At 43.9% G+C, this 19,471-nt stretch overlaps 1 protein-coding gene across 1 annotated transcript; it reads left to right on the forward strand.

The window, feature by feature from the left end:
* Nucleotides 1–13,493: 13,493 nt before the first annotated feature.
* LOC310796414 (kelch-like protein 24) lies at nt 13,494–18,739 on the forward strand (the record flags this gene model as incomplete). The annotated part of the gene is made up of 2 exons (XM_083658602.1): nt 13,494–13,592; nt 17,300–18,739. The coding sequence occupies 2 exons, from the start codon at nt 13,494–13,496 to the stop codon at nt 18,737–18,739; spliced, it is 1,539 nt and encodes a 512-aa protein (XP_083514728.1).
* Nucleotides 18,740–19,471: the final 732 nt, after the last annotated feature.

Below are 19,471 nucleotides of genomic sequence, written 5' to 3' on the forward strand. Positions count from 1 at the left end.
ACGAAAATAAACATGTCTGTTTCAAACAATGCAACCGTCATGGCCCACATACTTCCACGTATTTCACGTTGGTATCATGTTAAGCAATACATCCACTAGTAGGCAGTAGAGAGCCAACATGTGTGTGTGTGTGTGTGTGTGTGTGTGTGTGTGTGTGTGTGTTACTCTTCTGTTTCATCCGTATCCGTAAGCTTTCAGAAAACGTGCAGAATTCCGCAAGAAATTAACACACAGTATGGCAGTATGGACAGAAGGCTCCATCTGTATCCATATTTAATGTTGAGCATAATCACAAGGGCAACTTCAGCCCAGGACCACGTGCGTCAAATAGCAGCAAACAGGTGACCTCAGACAGACAGACAGACAGACAGAGTGACAGACAGACAGACAGACAGGCAGACAGACTGACAGACACACAGACTGACAGACAGACAGACAGACTGACAGACACACACACACACACACACACACACACACACACACACAGACAGGCTGACCCACACACACACACACACACACAGACAGGCTGACCCACACACACACACACACACACACACACACACACACACACACACACACACACACACACACACACACACACACACACCGACAGACAAGGGTCTTTAGGTAGTGTAGGGCTGCTCGATTATGGCAAAAATCATAATCACGATTATTTTGATTGATATTGAGATCACGATTATTTAACACGATTATTCATTGACATTGAGAACATCATGAATTTATTGAGCATTGACACTGGCTTTTCTTTTTAACATTGGATGTCTTTGTATATATATAAATATGATATAATTGAAAATAAATAAATAAATAAGTGAAAATAAATAATAAAAGTGCAAAGATTTAGAAATAAAATAAAAACTAAAATAAATATACAGTACATGTAGGCCTACTATGTTGCAGTGAACTGCCACAACCAACTGCAACTATTAATCTACATTCAATTTGTTGGTAAACATCTGAACTAGTAGTCCTTAAACCTCAAATCTAACCAAATGAGAACGCTATTGAGTAACGTTCGTTTACATTACATTAAATTACTCATTTGGCAGATGGTTTTTATCCAAAGCGACTTACGTTTAGGTTCACAATAGGCTATTGTTAATGTTTATCTGTGAGCTCGTTAGCTGTTGAATATGCGGTCGCATTGTAAAGAGTGTCCTGAATCGATGACACTTTGCGGTGGCAGGAGTAACTGGGGCTTTGTCTTTTTGTTCGTTTAGCGTTTATTGCTTGGTCATAGACCACTTTGTGAGTGGATTTCAAGTGATTAAACAAAGAGGGAGAGGTCGTGTTACGGGGTGCAGCCACGACCGCGCATATCTTGACAGGTGGGTCAAAACTCGCATCGCAATTCTGTGCTGTATATTCGCGTCACACATCAGTTACACATCAAGAGCGATGCGATACAGCACGGAATTGCGATGCGAGTTTTGACCCACCTGTCACAGCCACAGACTTGGAACAAACAGTGCAAGATATGCGCAGTGTAAGGACCTTTAAACTCGGCGAAACCATAGTGTTTCCACCCCACATATGTTGTTTCACCTCTCTTCTCGACCAGCGGCTCTCTTTCTGTGACTTCTGTCATTTATTCTTGTGCTACCACGGAAATAAGCGGGGAGGAGAAACCTCCCGTGGCTCTTCACACGACAGTCATTCACAACTCGAGCTGGTGTGCTTAGGGGGAGGGGCCGAGCAAAAGAAGGGGTGCGCTTGATTTAAAACACAAGACAGAACGAGAGAGACAAGAGCCGCAAAATCGTTTGATGTCGATTATCTTGTTTTCATAATGGTGGACAGCCCAAATCGTAATCTAGATTAAAATTCGATTACTCGAGCAGCCCTAAGGTAGTGTGAGCTCACCTTGATGCAGGAGGTCCCAGAGCTCCTCTTGGAGGCCGGCTTGGAACATGTCTGGGGAGGATAGCCCTCCCTCTCCACCTTCTTCTTCAGACTACTGTTCCACCTGTTTTTTATGCCGTTGTCCGTCCTGGGAACAAAACATCATCCATTCATAACAAAACCTTCATGCATTCATTCATATATTCGATAGCTGTGCCATCGCAAAAGAGCCAAGAATAACTGAGACGAACTGAGAGGGCAATCCTCACTGACACATCACACCCTCTCAATACTGAATATCAGTTTGTTACCACCAAGACAGAGGTACAGGGCACCGTCTCTGCAGACTTCCCGTGCCCAGAGATCTTTTATAACTTCCAGTATAGCTCTGCTAAATAAACTCTGAAGACATAGAGTGCGTTTACATGCACACCAATAAACTGTTTATTAGCGGATTTCTGAGTTACCTGATTATTCAAGTGGTCACGTAAACAGCATAAACCGATAAGCTTTATCCGTTTATGGTCATAAACGGGTTATGAATAAACCGATAAACACACCTAGGTTTCTGGGCAATAATCGGTCTTCTCTCTGCATGTATACAGCATAACCAGCTTTCTTTCGGGTTTATAGATCTGCGCATGTACACGTTGCGGGAGAGAGAGACAGCTGGAGACGCGCGCTGCTCACTCACTCACTCACTGGCCCCTTTCTGCTTCTTCTCCCCGGCCATGGCGCACCACAGCCGGCTTGATGAGATGAAGGCGAGCAGCACGGAGCTCCTGCAACAGGCATTTCCCGACCTGCTGCCTCCCCGTTGCTGCACTGCTATGTTGTAATGTGGATACAAGAGATGACGAATATTTGTCTCGAATTGCGAATAGAACGACGCATTAATAAAACGCATTGGACTCAGTGTGCAAGCCGTGATCTGTGTGTGACGGGTTTTTTCAGATGACGGATTAAAAAGATTTATACGAACAAAACGTAGCCTACTCAGCTGTTCAAAACACAAGTTATCCGCCACTAAATACCTTAATTCTCTCCGTTTTCTGACAGCTATTTAAATTCAGTTGGGTCAAGATCTGTATCGTTCATGTTATTTGACGTGCTTCAGTCGCCTGCCTGTCTCTGTGCGCTATGCTTGCATGGTAAAGTTGGAAATATATGACAGATTCACACTTCCAAAGCGACGCCTCCCGACAACGAGATACAAACTAATTTTCACCTGAACCATCCTCCGAGCCGGACAAAGAAGTAATGAAAATGTGATTTTGCATTTTGCAACTTCTTTTGTTGTTTTATTGAGGAATTACCGCTGCCTTCTGGAGAGAAATCCGACTAATTGACTGAATCATGTAAACCCGGATTTTTCCTATTGTCGGATTATTAAAGTGCATGTAAATGCAGAAATCAGATTATTGCCATAAACTGATTATTCTCAGTTATCCGTTTATTGTCTGCATGTAAACGCACTCATTGTAATATCTAATCATTTTTCACTAGGGTTGGTGTGAAACACTTTGTGATCAAATATTTGTTGTATCTGTCATAACTGTTTGTATTGTATTGTACTGTACTGTATCTTGTCTGTACTGTATCTTGTCTGACTGCTACAGACGCAAAACGATTTTCCAAAACGAGAAATAAACTAACTCCTCTCTCCTCCTCCTTTACCTGCCAGGCAGCAGCTTGGCTATTTCGCTCCAGCGGTTTCCCAGGTTGTGATGGGCCTCGCAGATGATGCGGTCCTCCTCGCTGGTCCAGCAGCTCTTTATCAGAGCAGGGTTGAGGTGGTTCAGCCATCGCTCGCGGCACCGCTTGGTGCTACGGCTGCCCAGGTGGTCGGCTATGTCCCGCCACGCTCCAGTCCCAAACTGAGCCACCAGCTCCATCAACTGCAACACAGCACAGCACATTGTTATAGACTTACCCAGAAGGCCCTGCACTTCCTGCTTTGTAGGTGTAAAAGTAGGGATGCACGATATATCGGCAATCATATCGGTATCGGCCGATGTTAGTCATTTTTTAACATATCGGTATCGGTCCGATGTTGCAATGTTAATATCGGTTATCGGTATCAGCCAAATTCTTCACATTGAGATGAAATAATGCAGTAAATCTATGATTTATGGGCTTTTACAAATGTTTTTGAAATAAAGAAATGCATTACTTTTTCAAATTCAGTGTTTACATGTGTTTTTCAGTATGTACAACATTTTATTATCATAGAAATGTGTTTTTATACAGATCATATCGACATCGGTAAATATCGGTTATCGGCCATAACAGCAATGTTAATATCGGTTATCGGCATCGGCCAAAATTTTCATATCGGTGCATCCCTATGTAAAAGGCAATGGGATTTTTGTATGGGGATTTCAGTTAAACGCATGAAAGGTCTGTGGTTAGCAAAAGTTTATGAAACAGCAAAGTTTGTGTTCAGCAAGATAAGCTTCACAAATGAGGACCACTTCTATGACTTTGAATGTGAATGTGTTTTTTTTGAGAAAAAGCTATTTAACTGAAATCCCCATACAAATATCCCATTCACTTTGACACATAAGTGCTAGCGTCTTCTGGACTCATTCCTGCCGTACTCTATTACCTATTAGTAGGTTATAGTAGGGCTGGGCGATATGGACCAAAGATCATACAGCATCTCTGTATCTTTAGGCTGAATGGTGATACATGATATCTGCACGGTGGCTCAGTGGTTAGCACTGTCACCTCACAGCAAGAAGGTCATGGGTTTGAATCCCCACCCCGGTCCTTTCTGTGTGAAGTTTGCATGTTGTCCTCGTGTTTGCGTGGGTTTCCTCCCACAGTCTAAAGATATGCCGTGTTTGTGTACTATCGCAATGTAATCTAAAATGTATTGGTGCTTTCACAAAATATTGACACAATGAGATTTTTGCTAAATAATCTTCAGTAATGTAGATATACTGTAATGACTAAGTGGGTAAAGGCAAATAATAGAACAGCTAGAACAGTCTGATAAGTTCACTGTAATGCAGCCTTTAAAAGCAGGAAAATACAACACTTATGTCATATCACCATATTACAAATAATATAATATTGATATATTGCCCAGCCCTAGATTATAGCTTCATAAATGTCAAAGTTTGCACAACAGTGATGTGAGCATTACGGCCCCGAGGTGAGGTGAGCTGTGCTTTTACCATTTTGTCTTCCTCCTTGGTCCAGCGTCGTTTGGCCACATTTGGATGAAGGGTCTCGAGACACTTCCGCGGACACTCTGCCTCTGTCCTCACATTCTGAAAGGAAGCAGGAAGCATAGACCGTATAAATATATGGACGTCGGTTCGACCGGAGAAAACGCTTTGCACATGACGATGCCAGACCAAGAACAGCCACATCCACAACTGTGGAGTGGGCGTGGCTTCGAAGGTCTGGAGCCAGGCTAGGAAAATGACAGTCAGAGAGATTTTGCTGTAAGCTCACCTCCTTTTTGCTGCATTTAGATGCGTGTCCCGCGTTGGGTCTGCCGTATGGGCTCCCTCTAGACGCGTGTCCCGCGGTGCCTCTGCCGCCCTCCAGAAACATAGGATCCAGGCAGCTGGACTGGCCCTTTATACTGAAGGAGACACAAACACAGATAATGGACTATAGAGATTGCTTATTCCAGGCTCCGCCAATAGCAAGAAATGGTACTCTTCTGGTCTCCTAAATGGGCGTGGTCAGCTCTCCCCTTGAAGTGTGGTGCTGACCTAGCAAGCTAACTTGAGCTAGAGATCGTGAGCTCCCAAAACTCCACACACACCACACACATATAAACACGAGCCTGCCTTGTTAGCTCAATCTAGTTCTCACTAAGATATCCACTGATTTTTTTTTAGCTGCTACAGGTACAAACTTCACATGTAGCTTTAGCTCATCGCTCCCTGCGTGAGCTCTGCCTCCTGTTGCCAAATCTCGTGAGTTTGTTGCTGAGACAGAGACAGGTCTCCAACAAAGTTAATTTTCTCCTGATCTGTCTGTCTGAAAAATGCCATTTTAGTGTCAGAATGTAATGTGAATTATGTGGATTGTGGAAAATGGGCCCAATATTTACTTTGTTGACTATGGGGTGAAAGAAACTCCCAACATTATCGTTTGAAATCCTCTTTAAATAAATAAAAATCGTTCAATAAAAGACACAGCACAAAGATGCTGTATTTCATAAGACGTGGGTAGCTTTCATGTCTTACATTGGTGTCAATATTTCTGCTATTCTTACAAGAGGGTTTGAATATAGGTCCGTACGACCTATGTGACGCCTAGTAATTCACTTTTTCTTTTCTTTTTCCGCTCTTTCATTTTGTCATTCCTGAGTCATATGCCTGTTTGAATGAGCTGAGCTGTCTATGTTGTTTTGGTTTAGTCCCCATCCCTCCAATCCCCCTCCCTATGCCCCCCCCCCCCCTCACTATTGTTTTTTGTCTGTGAGTTGCTGTTACTTCCAATATTGTAAACAAAAAAGAAGAAAAAGAATGTAAAGCAATAATCAGAGTGAGAATGCAAACACAATATCCAGTGTATTGGAGGTACAACAAAAACAATAAACAACCAAAGTTAGAAAAAAATAAAATAAAATCAGTTTGACAGTAAATCCGCTTTTTAAAAAAAAGGAAAAAGAAGTACCTGTTTAGGCACCGGTATCGTTTTAAAAGTATTGTTTTAGCACCGGTATCGGAAAAATACGATAGGATACCAATCCCTAGTTGTGTGTCAGACTCACCAGGTCCTTGGTCTCCAGGTGATGCTGCTCATCATCACTGCTGGTATGATTTCACACTGACTGCTGGAAGAAGAAACAACAGTTATTCACACACAAAACAAGACTGTGAGCAAAATTGCATGCAAAGACAGGGTTTCCTTTCAAATATACAGCTGCTAGGGCTGGGCGATATGGACATCATCAAACTCAAATCAACTCTCAATAACTGTCAAACGAAATGAATGACTTGAAAACGGTTTACATTTTTTAATGCTACAAAGCTGGTTGAAAATCAGAGTTTAAAGATTGCTTCGTTTGAGGATGATGAATTTGTTTTCTCTCTGCCGAGCATTGTGTGTTGTTGAAATGTGATGATGACGGTGGTGCTGCAGCAGAGACAATTGGAACACACACACACGCACACACACAGGCACACACACACGCGCACATGCACGTTTGACACAACACACTCATATACAAGTGTATATAAACACATATAGGCTAGGCCTATTCTATGTATTACACTGTATTTCTTTGCTATTCTTCTACATACAATTGCATTGACTGTTTCTCCTACTAGACAGGACAGGACTAGACTAGACACTTTGAAAGTGTAACACAACTGCTGCTACAACTCCATTAAACTTTCAAACTTGTGTGTGTAACGCTACATACATGGCACAACAATCAAACATGCTCCAACATGTCTGACAACATTCATGTTGGCAGTTGCTGGAGAATGTTTGATTGGTGCGCCATGGGCTCAACATGGACAAACAATGATTCAACATGTTGAATCTGACCCAACATCTCCAAACAAGGACACACAGCCCCATGTCACACCAAACAAACATCTTGATAATTAACGTTCTGTAACGAACATTATAACTGTAGCCGAGTGTTCGGGTCCGGCATATTACTTGACACTTTGTTAACAAAACAGCAAAAGAGAGAGAGGCTGTAACGTTAACAAACGCTGGTCTTTGCACACACAGTCCGATTGTTTTCATATGCGTGTTTTTTAATCCGTCATCTGAAAACACAGACGGGTCCCAGCTCGCAAAAATATGTTGACTGATGCGAAAAACGCAGAAAATCGAACCTCGTCCGAAAATGACGAACGTAATAGACCCTTTTCATGGGGGCCATTTTGTGTCGAAGAGGCAGGATAAACACAGGTGCAAGCAAAACACTAATGAGGGTTTCCAACTTCCAATCATGGAAGAAGGAAACCCTCATTAGTGTTGTGCTTGCACCTGTGTTTATTCTGCCTCTTCGACACAAAATGGCCCCGTGAGAAGGGTCTATTGTCAGACTCGGTGTGTCAATGATGACACAAATGAGGTCATATTCTTTTTTTTTTTCGTGCATCAATTTCGGAAGAAAATACGGACTTGGTGCCTCAGAGAGACGACGCGACAATGTCGTCGAACAGATGCTTCACAGTTCCCCCAACACGACACACAACTCTCTGACACATACAGTTACCTAACATAGGCTAACTGAGCTAACCGCTAACCATTACTGAAATTACGCAGATGAAAGACCCATATTTCGCACGACGAACGTTATAAGGAAACTGAGCTAACCACTCAACCATTACTTAAATTACACACATAAAGACCCATGCTAACTAGCTAGTGAACATTTGTGATTTTACCTGTCGATGTAAACAGTCTAGTCTAGTAGAAATTTCTTGGACCCAGAAATGTTGTTTCCTATGAACTTTTATGATTGAAATGTCATCTATAGGCTTAGTGGATGAAATTCAACTTGGTTGCTAAAAGTTGCATGTTGGGCAATTAGATTAATTAGCATAATGAGCTAATTAATGGTCACAAACAGGAAATGGCTATAATTCTGCTTGTTGTTGACTTAGAAAGGTGATCTAAGAGTCTAAGTCCATGTTTGTGATGTCCAGAAATTCATCTGTTACCATGGTGTAGTCATGCAACCATTCCTCATAAGCATCATTTCCATAAATTATGGAAAAATTGGGTCAAAATCAGGATTTTTTTTATATTTTTCACTTTTAGTCAACTTAGAAATGTGATCTTGTCTAAGTCTATCATAGTTTTGATGTCCATAAATTAATCTCTTGCCTTTCCTTGCTAAGAGTTGGGTTTTGCGCAATTTGTGTCCCTTATTAGCTAATTATCAAGTAAAGAAGAAAAACTAAAATCGCCACAGACTTCCCAAAGCACTTTATTTCAATGATAATGTACCATATAGTACATATAAAATATAGGAATGTCTAGCCTCATTGTCATGCACTTGAATTTGTATATTAATATAATAAGAACACCATATTTAATGAAACAGGTGAAAATTCAATAATGGTAAAAAAAAAAGGGCCCAAGTTAGCTTATTTGAAAGATATAAACATGTAGATTGAAATCACAGAATACAAGAAACAGCAATAAGTGCATTTAAAGTTGACTTAGAACAACCACAACCTTACACTCAATGGCCTTCACCCTCTTCATCATCTCTCTCCTCATTCCCTTCAGCCTCCTCATTTTCTATGTCTTTGTCTTCATGTATTGTGAACGGGTTGCAGCAGCGGACCTCCTCCTTCACACTTGCAGTAGTCAGTGCAACTGAAACCTGCAGCATGGCAGCTGCAGTTGTTTTGGCTGCAGGCCTTCAATGCACTGCAGCTGCAGCTGGTGACGTCAAGCAAATTAACTGGAGCCACTGCTTGGGTGGAAACGGCGGGCATGACATGGCGGGCCCCTCCTTTCGCAACCTCCCACCCGAATTTAGTGATGTCTCTACAGGTGGTTCCCTCTGATCTGCAGCCTTCCACAACATTACCTGGAGATGTGAAGCATCATGTTGACATCAGTTGGAGGAAGCTAAGTTCAGGTGGCTTTTTCCTCCGTCTGTAGATCTGGTAGTGAGCGTTATTCATCGACTTGGCCTTTTTCTGCCCATAGAGTGTGAGGAAGAACTCAGTTCCTGTATCTTTTAGGTCAGTGTGAGTGGCATCAGGTTCCCCAAGCACTGTAGTAAGACCAGGGATGGTACTTCCTTGAAGTACTTTCAGTGCAGATACCTTGCCCTTTCCACAGGGGTAGGAGACAGTGTCACATCCCGACATCCGACATCCCCAGGAGACACTGACATTTGTCACCCAACGCCCTAACTGTGGCATTTATGTTGAGGATTGTGCCATCCCACTTCTCCATCTGCACTACTGATTGAATGTCAGCCTTCGACGTCCTGTACACTAACAGGACAAATACATCAGTGTCATCACTTAGGATACGTATGCTAGGTGCCCCTGCTGCAGCTGCTTGCAGCATGTAGCTAACGAGGGTGATGTCAGCCTCCTCATGTTTGACGAGGCAGTCCTTCTGGTTCACAAGCAGGATCTTATCAGCAGTGAGGTCATATGTGCACAGAAGATGTGATAGTTGTGCCTTGTTTGATCACTCTTCATCACTGCCTCTCGACCTGGAAGCGGTGTGTTGATTCTCAGCTTGTACTCAGCTGCACCAACTCCTGCTCGTCTTCTTCTCTCATGATCTTTGGAACTGGGCTCATCATTGTAACGGTCAAAGATGACAAGGGTCTCATCAACTCCAGCTGCAGTATAGGCATTGGCGAGGCGTGCTTTGATGCTAGATGAAATGTTGCTGATCGTACCTGCCACAGGCCAGACAATGTGGTAGAGCAGCTGACTTGCATCAACTAGGACAACATTGGCAAGTGGAGCATTTTTATCAGGTACTCCCACTTTCCTGACAAGGACAGACTTGTCACCCTTTCTCAGACAACCAAATTCATCGATGAGTGATGGTGGAACAGGGCTGAGCTCATGATCAAAAACATCTTTCATTTCTATGCCGCGCTGCTGGCCCACGACTAAGAGTCGAGCAAAGAGGGGGCTCCATGTCGTAGATGGGCTTGCCTTTAACAGTCATCGCTTTCTTCATCACCTCCATGGTTTTGACTCTCCTCTCAATGGTGCTATGGAAGCCTTCTGGGAGAGACTGCAAAATCTTTACTCTGCTGTTCACCAATCTGAAGAGCATTCTGCACATTCACACAGTCTGCAGCCACCTGTCCATTCACAATGTTGTACAGGATTTGCTGATTCTCTTTCAAGGGATGAGAGTGTTTCTGGAACTCCTCCATGATTTTCTCACGGTCCCTTTGATCCAGCGCTCGTCTTCTCTCACCTTCCTCCTTATGTTTGACGCACTGACTTCCAGGGGGGGCTGGTGTGTCCTGACTTATGTACATTTCTTCCACTGTCTGGGAAAGATGGGAACAAATGGGATGGGAATTGATCCACACTGCAACTTGCTCTTCATTGGTTGAGATGCCTTTCAACCCACCTTGTCCTTTCCCTTGTTTAATGTAGGTCTCCTCCCCAAACTGGTCAGCAGGTACAGCAGTTCCACCGTTAGAGTGGCAGCAGACGTGAGCTCCAGCTAACAGGTCCTGCTTGGCCTCATGTGGAAGATTCTGCATAATCCTGAGGTACCAGGTTATGTATCATGCATAATTATGGTGCCCAGCAGCAAAGAAGTACAGGACCATCTGCTTGAGGCAGTGTTGCTGTAGGAGGAAGTCTCCCTCTCTCTCTGCACGAAGAAAATGAAGTGCGATGAAGGTGGGACGAATCAGACAGTCCACCTAGAGCCTGCATGTAGGGTGCTCACATGCCTTGTCCAGATATTCTGCGATAGCAGGATCAGTTTGCGGCCCACCTTTTAGACAATCATGGAGAAGGACAGCCACAAGAATCCGATATGCACGCAGTGCATTTGTCCAGGATCTGCCATTGAGAATGTTGGCGATGCCACTACAAGCAGTGCTTCCATGCCAGAAGCCTTCATCAATGTTCCAATGCAGCCAAGGAATGACATCAGGATGGATGATGACAGACTTCCAGCGCACTGGATGAGACATGCCACGACGTAGAGCTGCAGGTCCAGTGTGGTGTGTGCATAATTCATGCCAAAGCTCCTCAGTGATTTCTCAAGGTAGACAAGGGTTGTCAGGTTCCATGACTTAGTTTTGGAAATAAATGAATTGCTGGACATCCAAACATAGGCATAGACTCTTAAATAACCTTTAAATGGACTAAAATAAAAATACAGCTATTTCCTGGTTTCGGACTAATTATTACACAATGTATGCAAATTATACTAATAAAGAAAGGTTGCATGATTTAGTTATGGCAAGAGATTGATTTCTGGACATCAAAACATAGACTTAGACTGTAAGAGAATCTTTCTAAGTTGACTGAAAGTGAAAAAACCTAGCCATTTACAGGTTTTGACCACATTTTTACATAATTTATGCAGATTATGCTAATGAGGAAAGGTTGTATTCGCACACCATGGTAACAGATGGATGTCTGGAGATCACAAACATGGACCTAGACTCTTAGATCGCCTTTATAAGTTAACTACAAGCAGAATTATAGACATTTCCTGTTTTTGGTGATTAATTAGCTCATTATGCTAATTACGCAAATTGCCCAACATGCAACTTTTAGCAACCAAGTTGAATTTCATCCACGAGGCCTATAGATGACATTTCAATCATAAAAGTTCATAGGAAACAACATTTCCGGGTTCACTATAGGCCATATAGGGGTTTCTACTAGACTAGTCTGCTCGTCAACAGAATCCACCATCATCATCGCAATCTGCTCTGCTATTTCGTTCTTCACGGAGATGCTCTTCTGTACGTCTACTGCGGTGAAGAAACAAACTGCAACTACCAGTGCTGAACTCTGAGTGACGTGACGTGAGTTCAGGAGTTCTTGACCTCCAATCAGGTAACGCCCCTACACGCATTCATCACGTGACACACACGTATGCGCATGCGCACACGTCCCGCACACATACCTTCGCAGTAGGCGATATTTTTTTTTGGATGATGGCGAAGGCATAACCCGCCCCTCTCTGCCTCTGATTGGCCTAGCGTCAAACTTCCATCCAAACCATTCGCTTGGCTATCCTGCATTACATCTCTGTTACAGTCTGTGGTCAGACCGTCAGACTCAGTGGATCAGACTGACAGACACAGACAGACAGACAGACAGACAGCAGCCCCGCAGGGCGTACATTACGGTACTGCGTCAGCACGTATGGGTTACGCTGCCAGGAAGTGTTCAAAGCACAGAGCGCCAGCAGGAGCCTTCCCCACCATGGACCTATTATAACTCATATTATAACTCAATGTTCCCGACCAAGTCTGTTTGGCGAGCTAGCCCGTGACAAGATGTAAGTAGATATTTCAACTGTGTATGTGAATGCTGTTTTTAGTTGCGTTGGTTCCTGGCATTGCACAACGGAGGCAATACATGCGGTATGTTAGTCTGTCATACATTAAGATCCGCTGGTCTCATGCTCAATGCTATGTGGAAATGCAGTTTGAGAAATTACATTGTTTTATAATGCTGTGCTTTGCTTTGTTTTCTGTTTTTGTGTAGGAGATCTGTCACTGTGTTTTTTAGAGTTGTTAATGTAATAAACTAGTGTTTTAAAGCTGATTTGCCAACCAGACCTGTGTCAAAATAAACCACAGTGAACTGAGAAAAGTGAATTTACTCTGCGTCTTACTTTCTGGAAAAGCCATTGGCATTGGGCAAGTGTTACATTATTGTTGCTAGCGGGAAAGAGGTAGGCAGGGATGCATTGTTGTTGAGCACATGGCATAGACACGCAGTTGCTGCACTAATAGAGACAGAGTTGACATAGTTCACACTTTCTCACACACACCCATGTGGAACGACTCACGAGACTGAGGTGGGTTGTTGTTGACTTGAGCACTTTATTATAGCCTAGCTACAGACACGGAGTTGCCACGCTAATAGAGTTGATGATATAGTTCACAGTTTGTCTCACGTGCATCTTCTTTGAAAACAGAGAGAGATATGGCTGAAATGATTGCAGTCCACACCGCTGCTCATCCAGCTTCTCGGCATCCAGGCAGCGAGGACTACCTGTGTGTGAATGCGAGCCACCCCAACGCCGTGCTACAGGTAGGCAGGACGAACCTCCCGCTCTAAACACGCTCTAATGGGTCTACTATTGGGTCATGTTGGAATAAAAACACTGGTTGTATTGTAGCGATGTGGGTTTTGGGGTAAATGTGGGATTGTGTTGTATTACGGGGTTTATGTTGTGTGCTAGATTGCTAGTTTCCTACAGAACATGAACGCACCAGAGAGACAGGTGGGGTGGTATTCTCTTCGGGGATTGGTGGAGGGGAGGGAAGCCATTTTGGAGGTGTGTGTAAGGAAGAGGGAACGTGAGTCTGCTGAGGGCGTGCGGGTGGATGGAGGCTGGTGGTCATAGCCGATAGTGACCCAGTGTAATGGAATAAACGCACAGAATTGCAAGCCAAGTATTCGCCTCCTCTCCTCCTTCATTAACGGTCCCGGGAGCGGATCGTTACAGTATCGACAAATATGCACCATTACTACTACAAAATAATAAAATATATTTGGAAAAAGACCGAAATAATAAGTTAAATCAAGCTCTGTAGAGGAGCAAATTCAGCGTTTCAGCCCGCCTGAAAAAAAAACGGCACAACAAAAAATCGTCACTCCTCGCCTTTAAAGTCGAGCTGAACCCAAAAATGACTTTTCTTTTCTTTTAGTTCAAATACCTGGGTATGCAGCAGTGCACCTATTTAATAATGTATGCAAAGAAAATCACAACAATCTAATTTCTTTCGTTTTTCACACTTTTTCACATCAAAAGTTCATTTTTCAAGATTTCATTATTGATAACAGTAATTTGCTGACGTCACCCAGTACTATCAAATTTCTACCCCATTTCAACCAATCATATCACGACATGCAGCTGTCAATCAAATCTTCATTTCAGGATAATTTTCTCTTCCAAAAGAAAGAGAAAATTGCGCCTAGTGCCTGTCATCTGGCAGAATTCCTATCCCATAAACCAGTGGTTCCCAACCTTTTCCAACTCAGGGCCCACTTTTATGTCTCAAAAATGTTCGCGGCCCACCTCCGACCCCATAAATACAAAGGCCATATAATGCGTTCTCAGAGCACTTTTTTATTGAAAATTGAACATAAAGGACTGAACTGAATACAGGAGAAACATGTTGGAAGCTCCACAGTCACTAACACAGCACCTGTAACATGTTGCAACACCTTCAGTATTACAGTTTTCAAGGAGCTGTCCACACACACACACACACATACACACACACACACACGCACACGCACACACACACACACACACACACACACACACACACACACACACACACACACACACACACACACACACCAATCATTCAAGGAGCTGTCCATCAGCACCACACAGATGTCAGAAATGACAAGCAAGGGGCTGTCTGTAACAGGCTAATTAACAAATGATTAATAAATAACGGTATCCTTCAACAATGGAAAAATGCATTCTCATAACAATTTGACATCCAATATCAGATCCAAACAAAATCCAAATATCAGAAGAAAGCCCATTAAATCGATAGGGTTACAAATAAACACAAACCCAATATAAAGATGATGTAAAGATTAAACTTCAATTCAAGCAAAAGCAATAACATCAAAGAAACAAAAATCATACTTTTTCAAGTATGATTTTTCAAAATCTTTAAAAAAAAAATTGAAAAAAAAATTTTTTTTTGATTTTTTTTTTTTCAAAAATCATACTTTTTTGGAAATGATTTGGCGGCCCACTTGCAATACCTTCGCGGCCCACCAGGGGGCCGCGGCCCACAGGTTGGGAATCACTGCCATAAACTAACTACTAACTTGGCCAATTGTTAGAAACATGAACAAAAAACAAAAACTATAATCTCAAAGAATGCAAAGAAATGTAACTGGCTCATTAAAACGCGCATTCCAGGGATATCGTATTTACAGCAGTGATAATGGCGCGCGCATCCGAGAGCTTGGTTGTCAGGGGTTGCACTTCGGAGATTCCAGGGCGATGTGCTGCACTCTCCGCTCGGCAACCCGAAGGCAGCTGGCTGCCTGCGGCTCACTGAGCTCCACTCCTCCCATCAAAAGGCTCTTCCCGGGGGGAGCGCCACAACACACTGAATCCCACTCGATTTGGAGGCGGAACACGCCAGGATTGGCCAAAGCCCAATCCAGTCCCCAGAATTGTCAAATAAAATCATCGACATGATACTATGACCCGCCTCTCAACCTGATACTATGACCCGCCTCTCAACCTGTCATCTTAGACAAACTATGTTTTCAGTCTGAAACGGACTCATATGCACGTGACAAACGGGTTCAGTTCGACTTTAACTCATTGAGTGCCAGCCACTTTTGGAGAACGGACGCTCCCAGTGCCAGAGTTTCAGAGCGTTTTCAGTGATTTCTCGAGGCCCACAGAATATTGTGTGATATTACTATGTAAACACTGAACACGCACAAAGAACGATGAGACTCTATTCTATCATCTGCAAAAAAAAGTTTATTGATCCCATTTTCCGTTCTTTAGTTATGAGCCGGAGAAGATAGCTTGATTCATCCAAAAACAGCAATTTTTTTCTAGAAGCTGAGATAATTGGCCTTTTGTGAAATTAAACATTTCAAGCACATCACTGACTCTGAAGCTAATCTTTTCTAATGTAGTCACACCTCAAAAATAATTTCCTTCAATAAAACAGTGAAGGCCAGGGAATTCTGTTTGGCAGAATAATATTTTTTAGCTACAACCAACAGCGCTGGCCCCTGCGTGCGCTGCTGGTTGCAGCTTCTTGCTGGTCTTGATTTGCTGCTGGTGGGCATCGGATATTCTGGCTTGCGTTTGTCAATCCTGTCCTGCTGCCTGGGTCTGTCTGGGTGTTGCGCGCTGCTCTGCGTGCCCCCCCGCCCCGCCCCGCCCCGCCTCAACTGCACACTCCTCCTCCTGTCTGTGGTGGCTCTCTGCTGAGTTTGCTGTGCGCACAGTGAAGGGACATCGACATCCTGCTTTTTTACAGCGTTCCGCGTGTGTTTGTCACCGGCAACGATGCTTCCAGTTGAGAATAATAACAACTCCACGGTGTGGATGTGCGGATGTGCTGTCCGGCTCAATTGTGGGAGCAGATTGGCTGCTGCAGGCACAGCTGCAGTAACGTGCTTCAGCATATCGATGCATACGGATGCGATGCGATTTCCGTTTCATAACGACTTCTTCTTTGTTTTTTCCTTGCCTTTCTGTTATGTGGAGAGCACTGTCGCCACCTAAGGGTTCTGTAAAATAGGTTAGACACATCCAATAGCTATAATATTTGTACATCAGAGGCAGAAGGCTTTGATCGACGCCCCACCGTCAAAAAACGCAATTGACGAACATGTCCGTCCTTGGCACTCTACGTTACTATTTGAAATGACGAACATGTCCGTCCTTGGCACTCAATGAGTTAAGAGTGGATTCCCAACTGGATTTTTTGATTTGTCCTTTGGTCTGTCACTTAAATTATAGCCAACCCCTGTGTACACGGTGAATGTTTCCTTGTGATTGGTTTGAGTTATACTGACGTAAATCGCGTAATTTCCCTTCATTCGCTTTGCTACTCGATTCAACTTTGAGGAAACATTTAGGTAAACACATGAAATTGTCCGCCAACTTGTCCTCTAGAACGATGTGAAGTCAGTTTTTAATTTTCGTGAGTTTGAAAAGTCTTGTCGAAATGTGCAGTGCGCCGTGTAAAAACCACCCCCTGTTTCTTTCTGCTTTGTCTTGGTGATTACAGGGCCTGAACAGCCTGCGGCTCAACAACGCTCTCTGTGATGTCACCCTGTGCTGTGGGGGGCAGGAGTTCCCCTGCCACCGTGCTGTACTGGCCTCATGTAGCTCTTACTTCCAGGCAATGTTTTCCACGGGCTTCAGAGAGTCCAGACAGGAACGGGTTCCCATCAGTGGAGTTGAACCTCAGATGATTGGCTTGCTGGTGAGCTATTGCTACACATCACAGGTGGTCATCTCCAAAGCAAACGTGCAGGCCCTGCTAGCAGCGGCTAACCTGCTGGACTTTATGGTGGTTCGAGAGGCCTGCTGTCGGTTCATGGAGCATCAGATGTCTGTAATGAACTGTGTGGGGATCCACTTCTTTGCCAAGGCCCACTCCTGTAAGGAGCTGGAGAAACGCAGCATGGACTACATCCTCCAGAACTTCAGCACTGTTTCCCAGCAGGAGGAGTTCCTGTCTCTCTCTGTGGACCAACTGACGGAGATCATTGGTGACGATGTCAACGTGCCCAATGAAGAGCTCTCCTGCCGCACGGCGTGGTCCACAGTGATCCTGACAGTGAGCGGGGATCTCGAGCGTAACGTGGATAGCTTTGATCCTGTGACTAATCAATGGAAGCACCTGGGCTGCCTGCCCCTCGATGTAGCCAATCACGGTCTGGTGGCGTCAGGCTCTACTGTGTATTTGGCTGGAGGGGAATCCAACCTTGATGGTTCATTCAGCAGGAAGATGTGGCGCTACGACTCCTGCTTGGACTCATGGTTGGAGCTGGCTCCCATGAAAGTAGCTCGCGCATATTGCCACCTGGTGATGCTGAACGGCTATGTGTTTGCAGTGGGCGTGTGCGATGACAATGAAATAGACTCTGTGGAGTGCTACAACCCCATCAGCAACTCCTGGCAATTGATAGAGTCTACCAAAATGGCAGACGTCCACCGTTCTTCTGTGGTGTCCCTCGACGGACTGCTCTATCTTGCTGGTGGTTTGCTGGACGGCTTTCAAACAAATCGAGTCCAGGTGTACGACCCTAAAACCGCTGTCTGGGCAGAGGTGGCACCTATGCAGATCGCTCGCTTTGGCGGAGCTGCCTGTACACTCAAAGGAAAGATCTATGTTATAGGTGGGTTTGACCTCACCACAGGCAAATACTTGAATACGGTGGAGTGTTACAACCCCAAGAGCGATCAGTGGACCATGTGTTGTCCTGTGAGAGAAGATTGGTACTCTGTTGATCATACTGCTGCTGTGGTGGATGGAATGATCTACATACTGAGCACGTCCTCTTGGGAAGATGAGATCATGGTACAGTGCTACAGTGACGAGACGGACACGTGGGAGTGCGTGGGGACACTAGTAGCCCCCGATAACACCTGCATGACGTGTAAGTGTGTCTCTGTCCAACTGAAGCACACTCACATCAGCAACACTCACAGTACGTCGTGAGTAGGGTTGCCAACCGTCACTTAATATACGGAATCGCCCCGTAGTTGGAAACTAAAAGACGTGTTCGGTATTGAGCTGATACGTGACGAGGAGAGAGGCGGGGAGGGAGATCATGCTTTTGCAGACATGCTTCTGGAACTGACAAAAGTATCTCCAAAATACAGTATTCAGAATGTATTTGTAGTATACATAATTTACATGATAAATATTAATAATTTGATAAAATAACTGGTTTATATGTACCGGTATCAGATTTGGGGGGATGGGGGATGGGGGGGGGGGGGGGAGTTAATTTTTTTGGTAAAAATGTAAAAATGGATTTGCGTGTTTCAAGTTTGTCTGCAGGTCTAAAAGAATTGGCTATTGTTGGGATGTTAAGTTTGCTCACAACCTTTGTGCCTCTTGTTTGGATTTGAATGTCAGGTTTATTCTAATCTAAGCTCATGTGAGATTTCCTTCGTAAAAAGGTTCCTAATGATGATCACTCCAGTTGTGAAGACTCGGAAAACAAATCAGTGAGAATCAGACTTTGAAGGATTTGGTGGTCCAAGCAGCAGAAACATCTATGCGACCCACCCATGTCAAATATTGAAGCGTTGATTTAAGATATCGAAGCTGCGATTTGACAGCTCAAATTGACATGACTTCTGTATGTCACTGGTTCAGTTCTTTTGTTTCTATGTTCTACAAGGGCTTGTGCATGTGTTAAGTGTCATGTGGGAGAGTTGTGCT

The sequence above is a fragment of the Poromitra crassiceps genome (assembly GCF_964638095.1).
Source record: "Poromitra crassiceps genome assembly, chromosome: 22".
NCBI classification, from domain to species: domain Eukaryota; kingdom Metazoa; phylum Chordata; class Actinopteri; order Beryciformes; family Melamphaidae; genus Poromitra; species Poromitra crassiceps.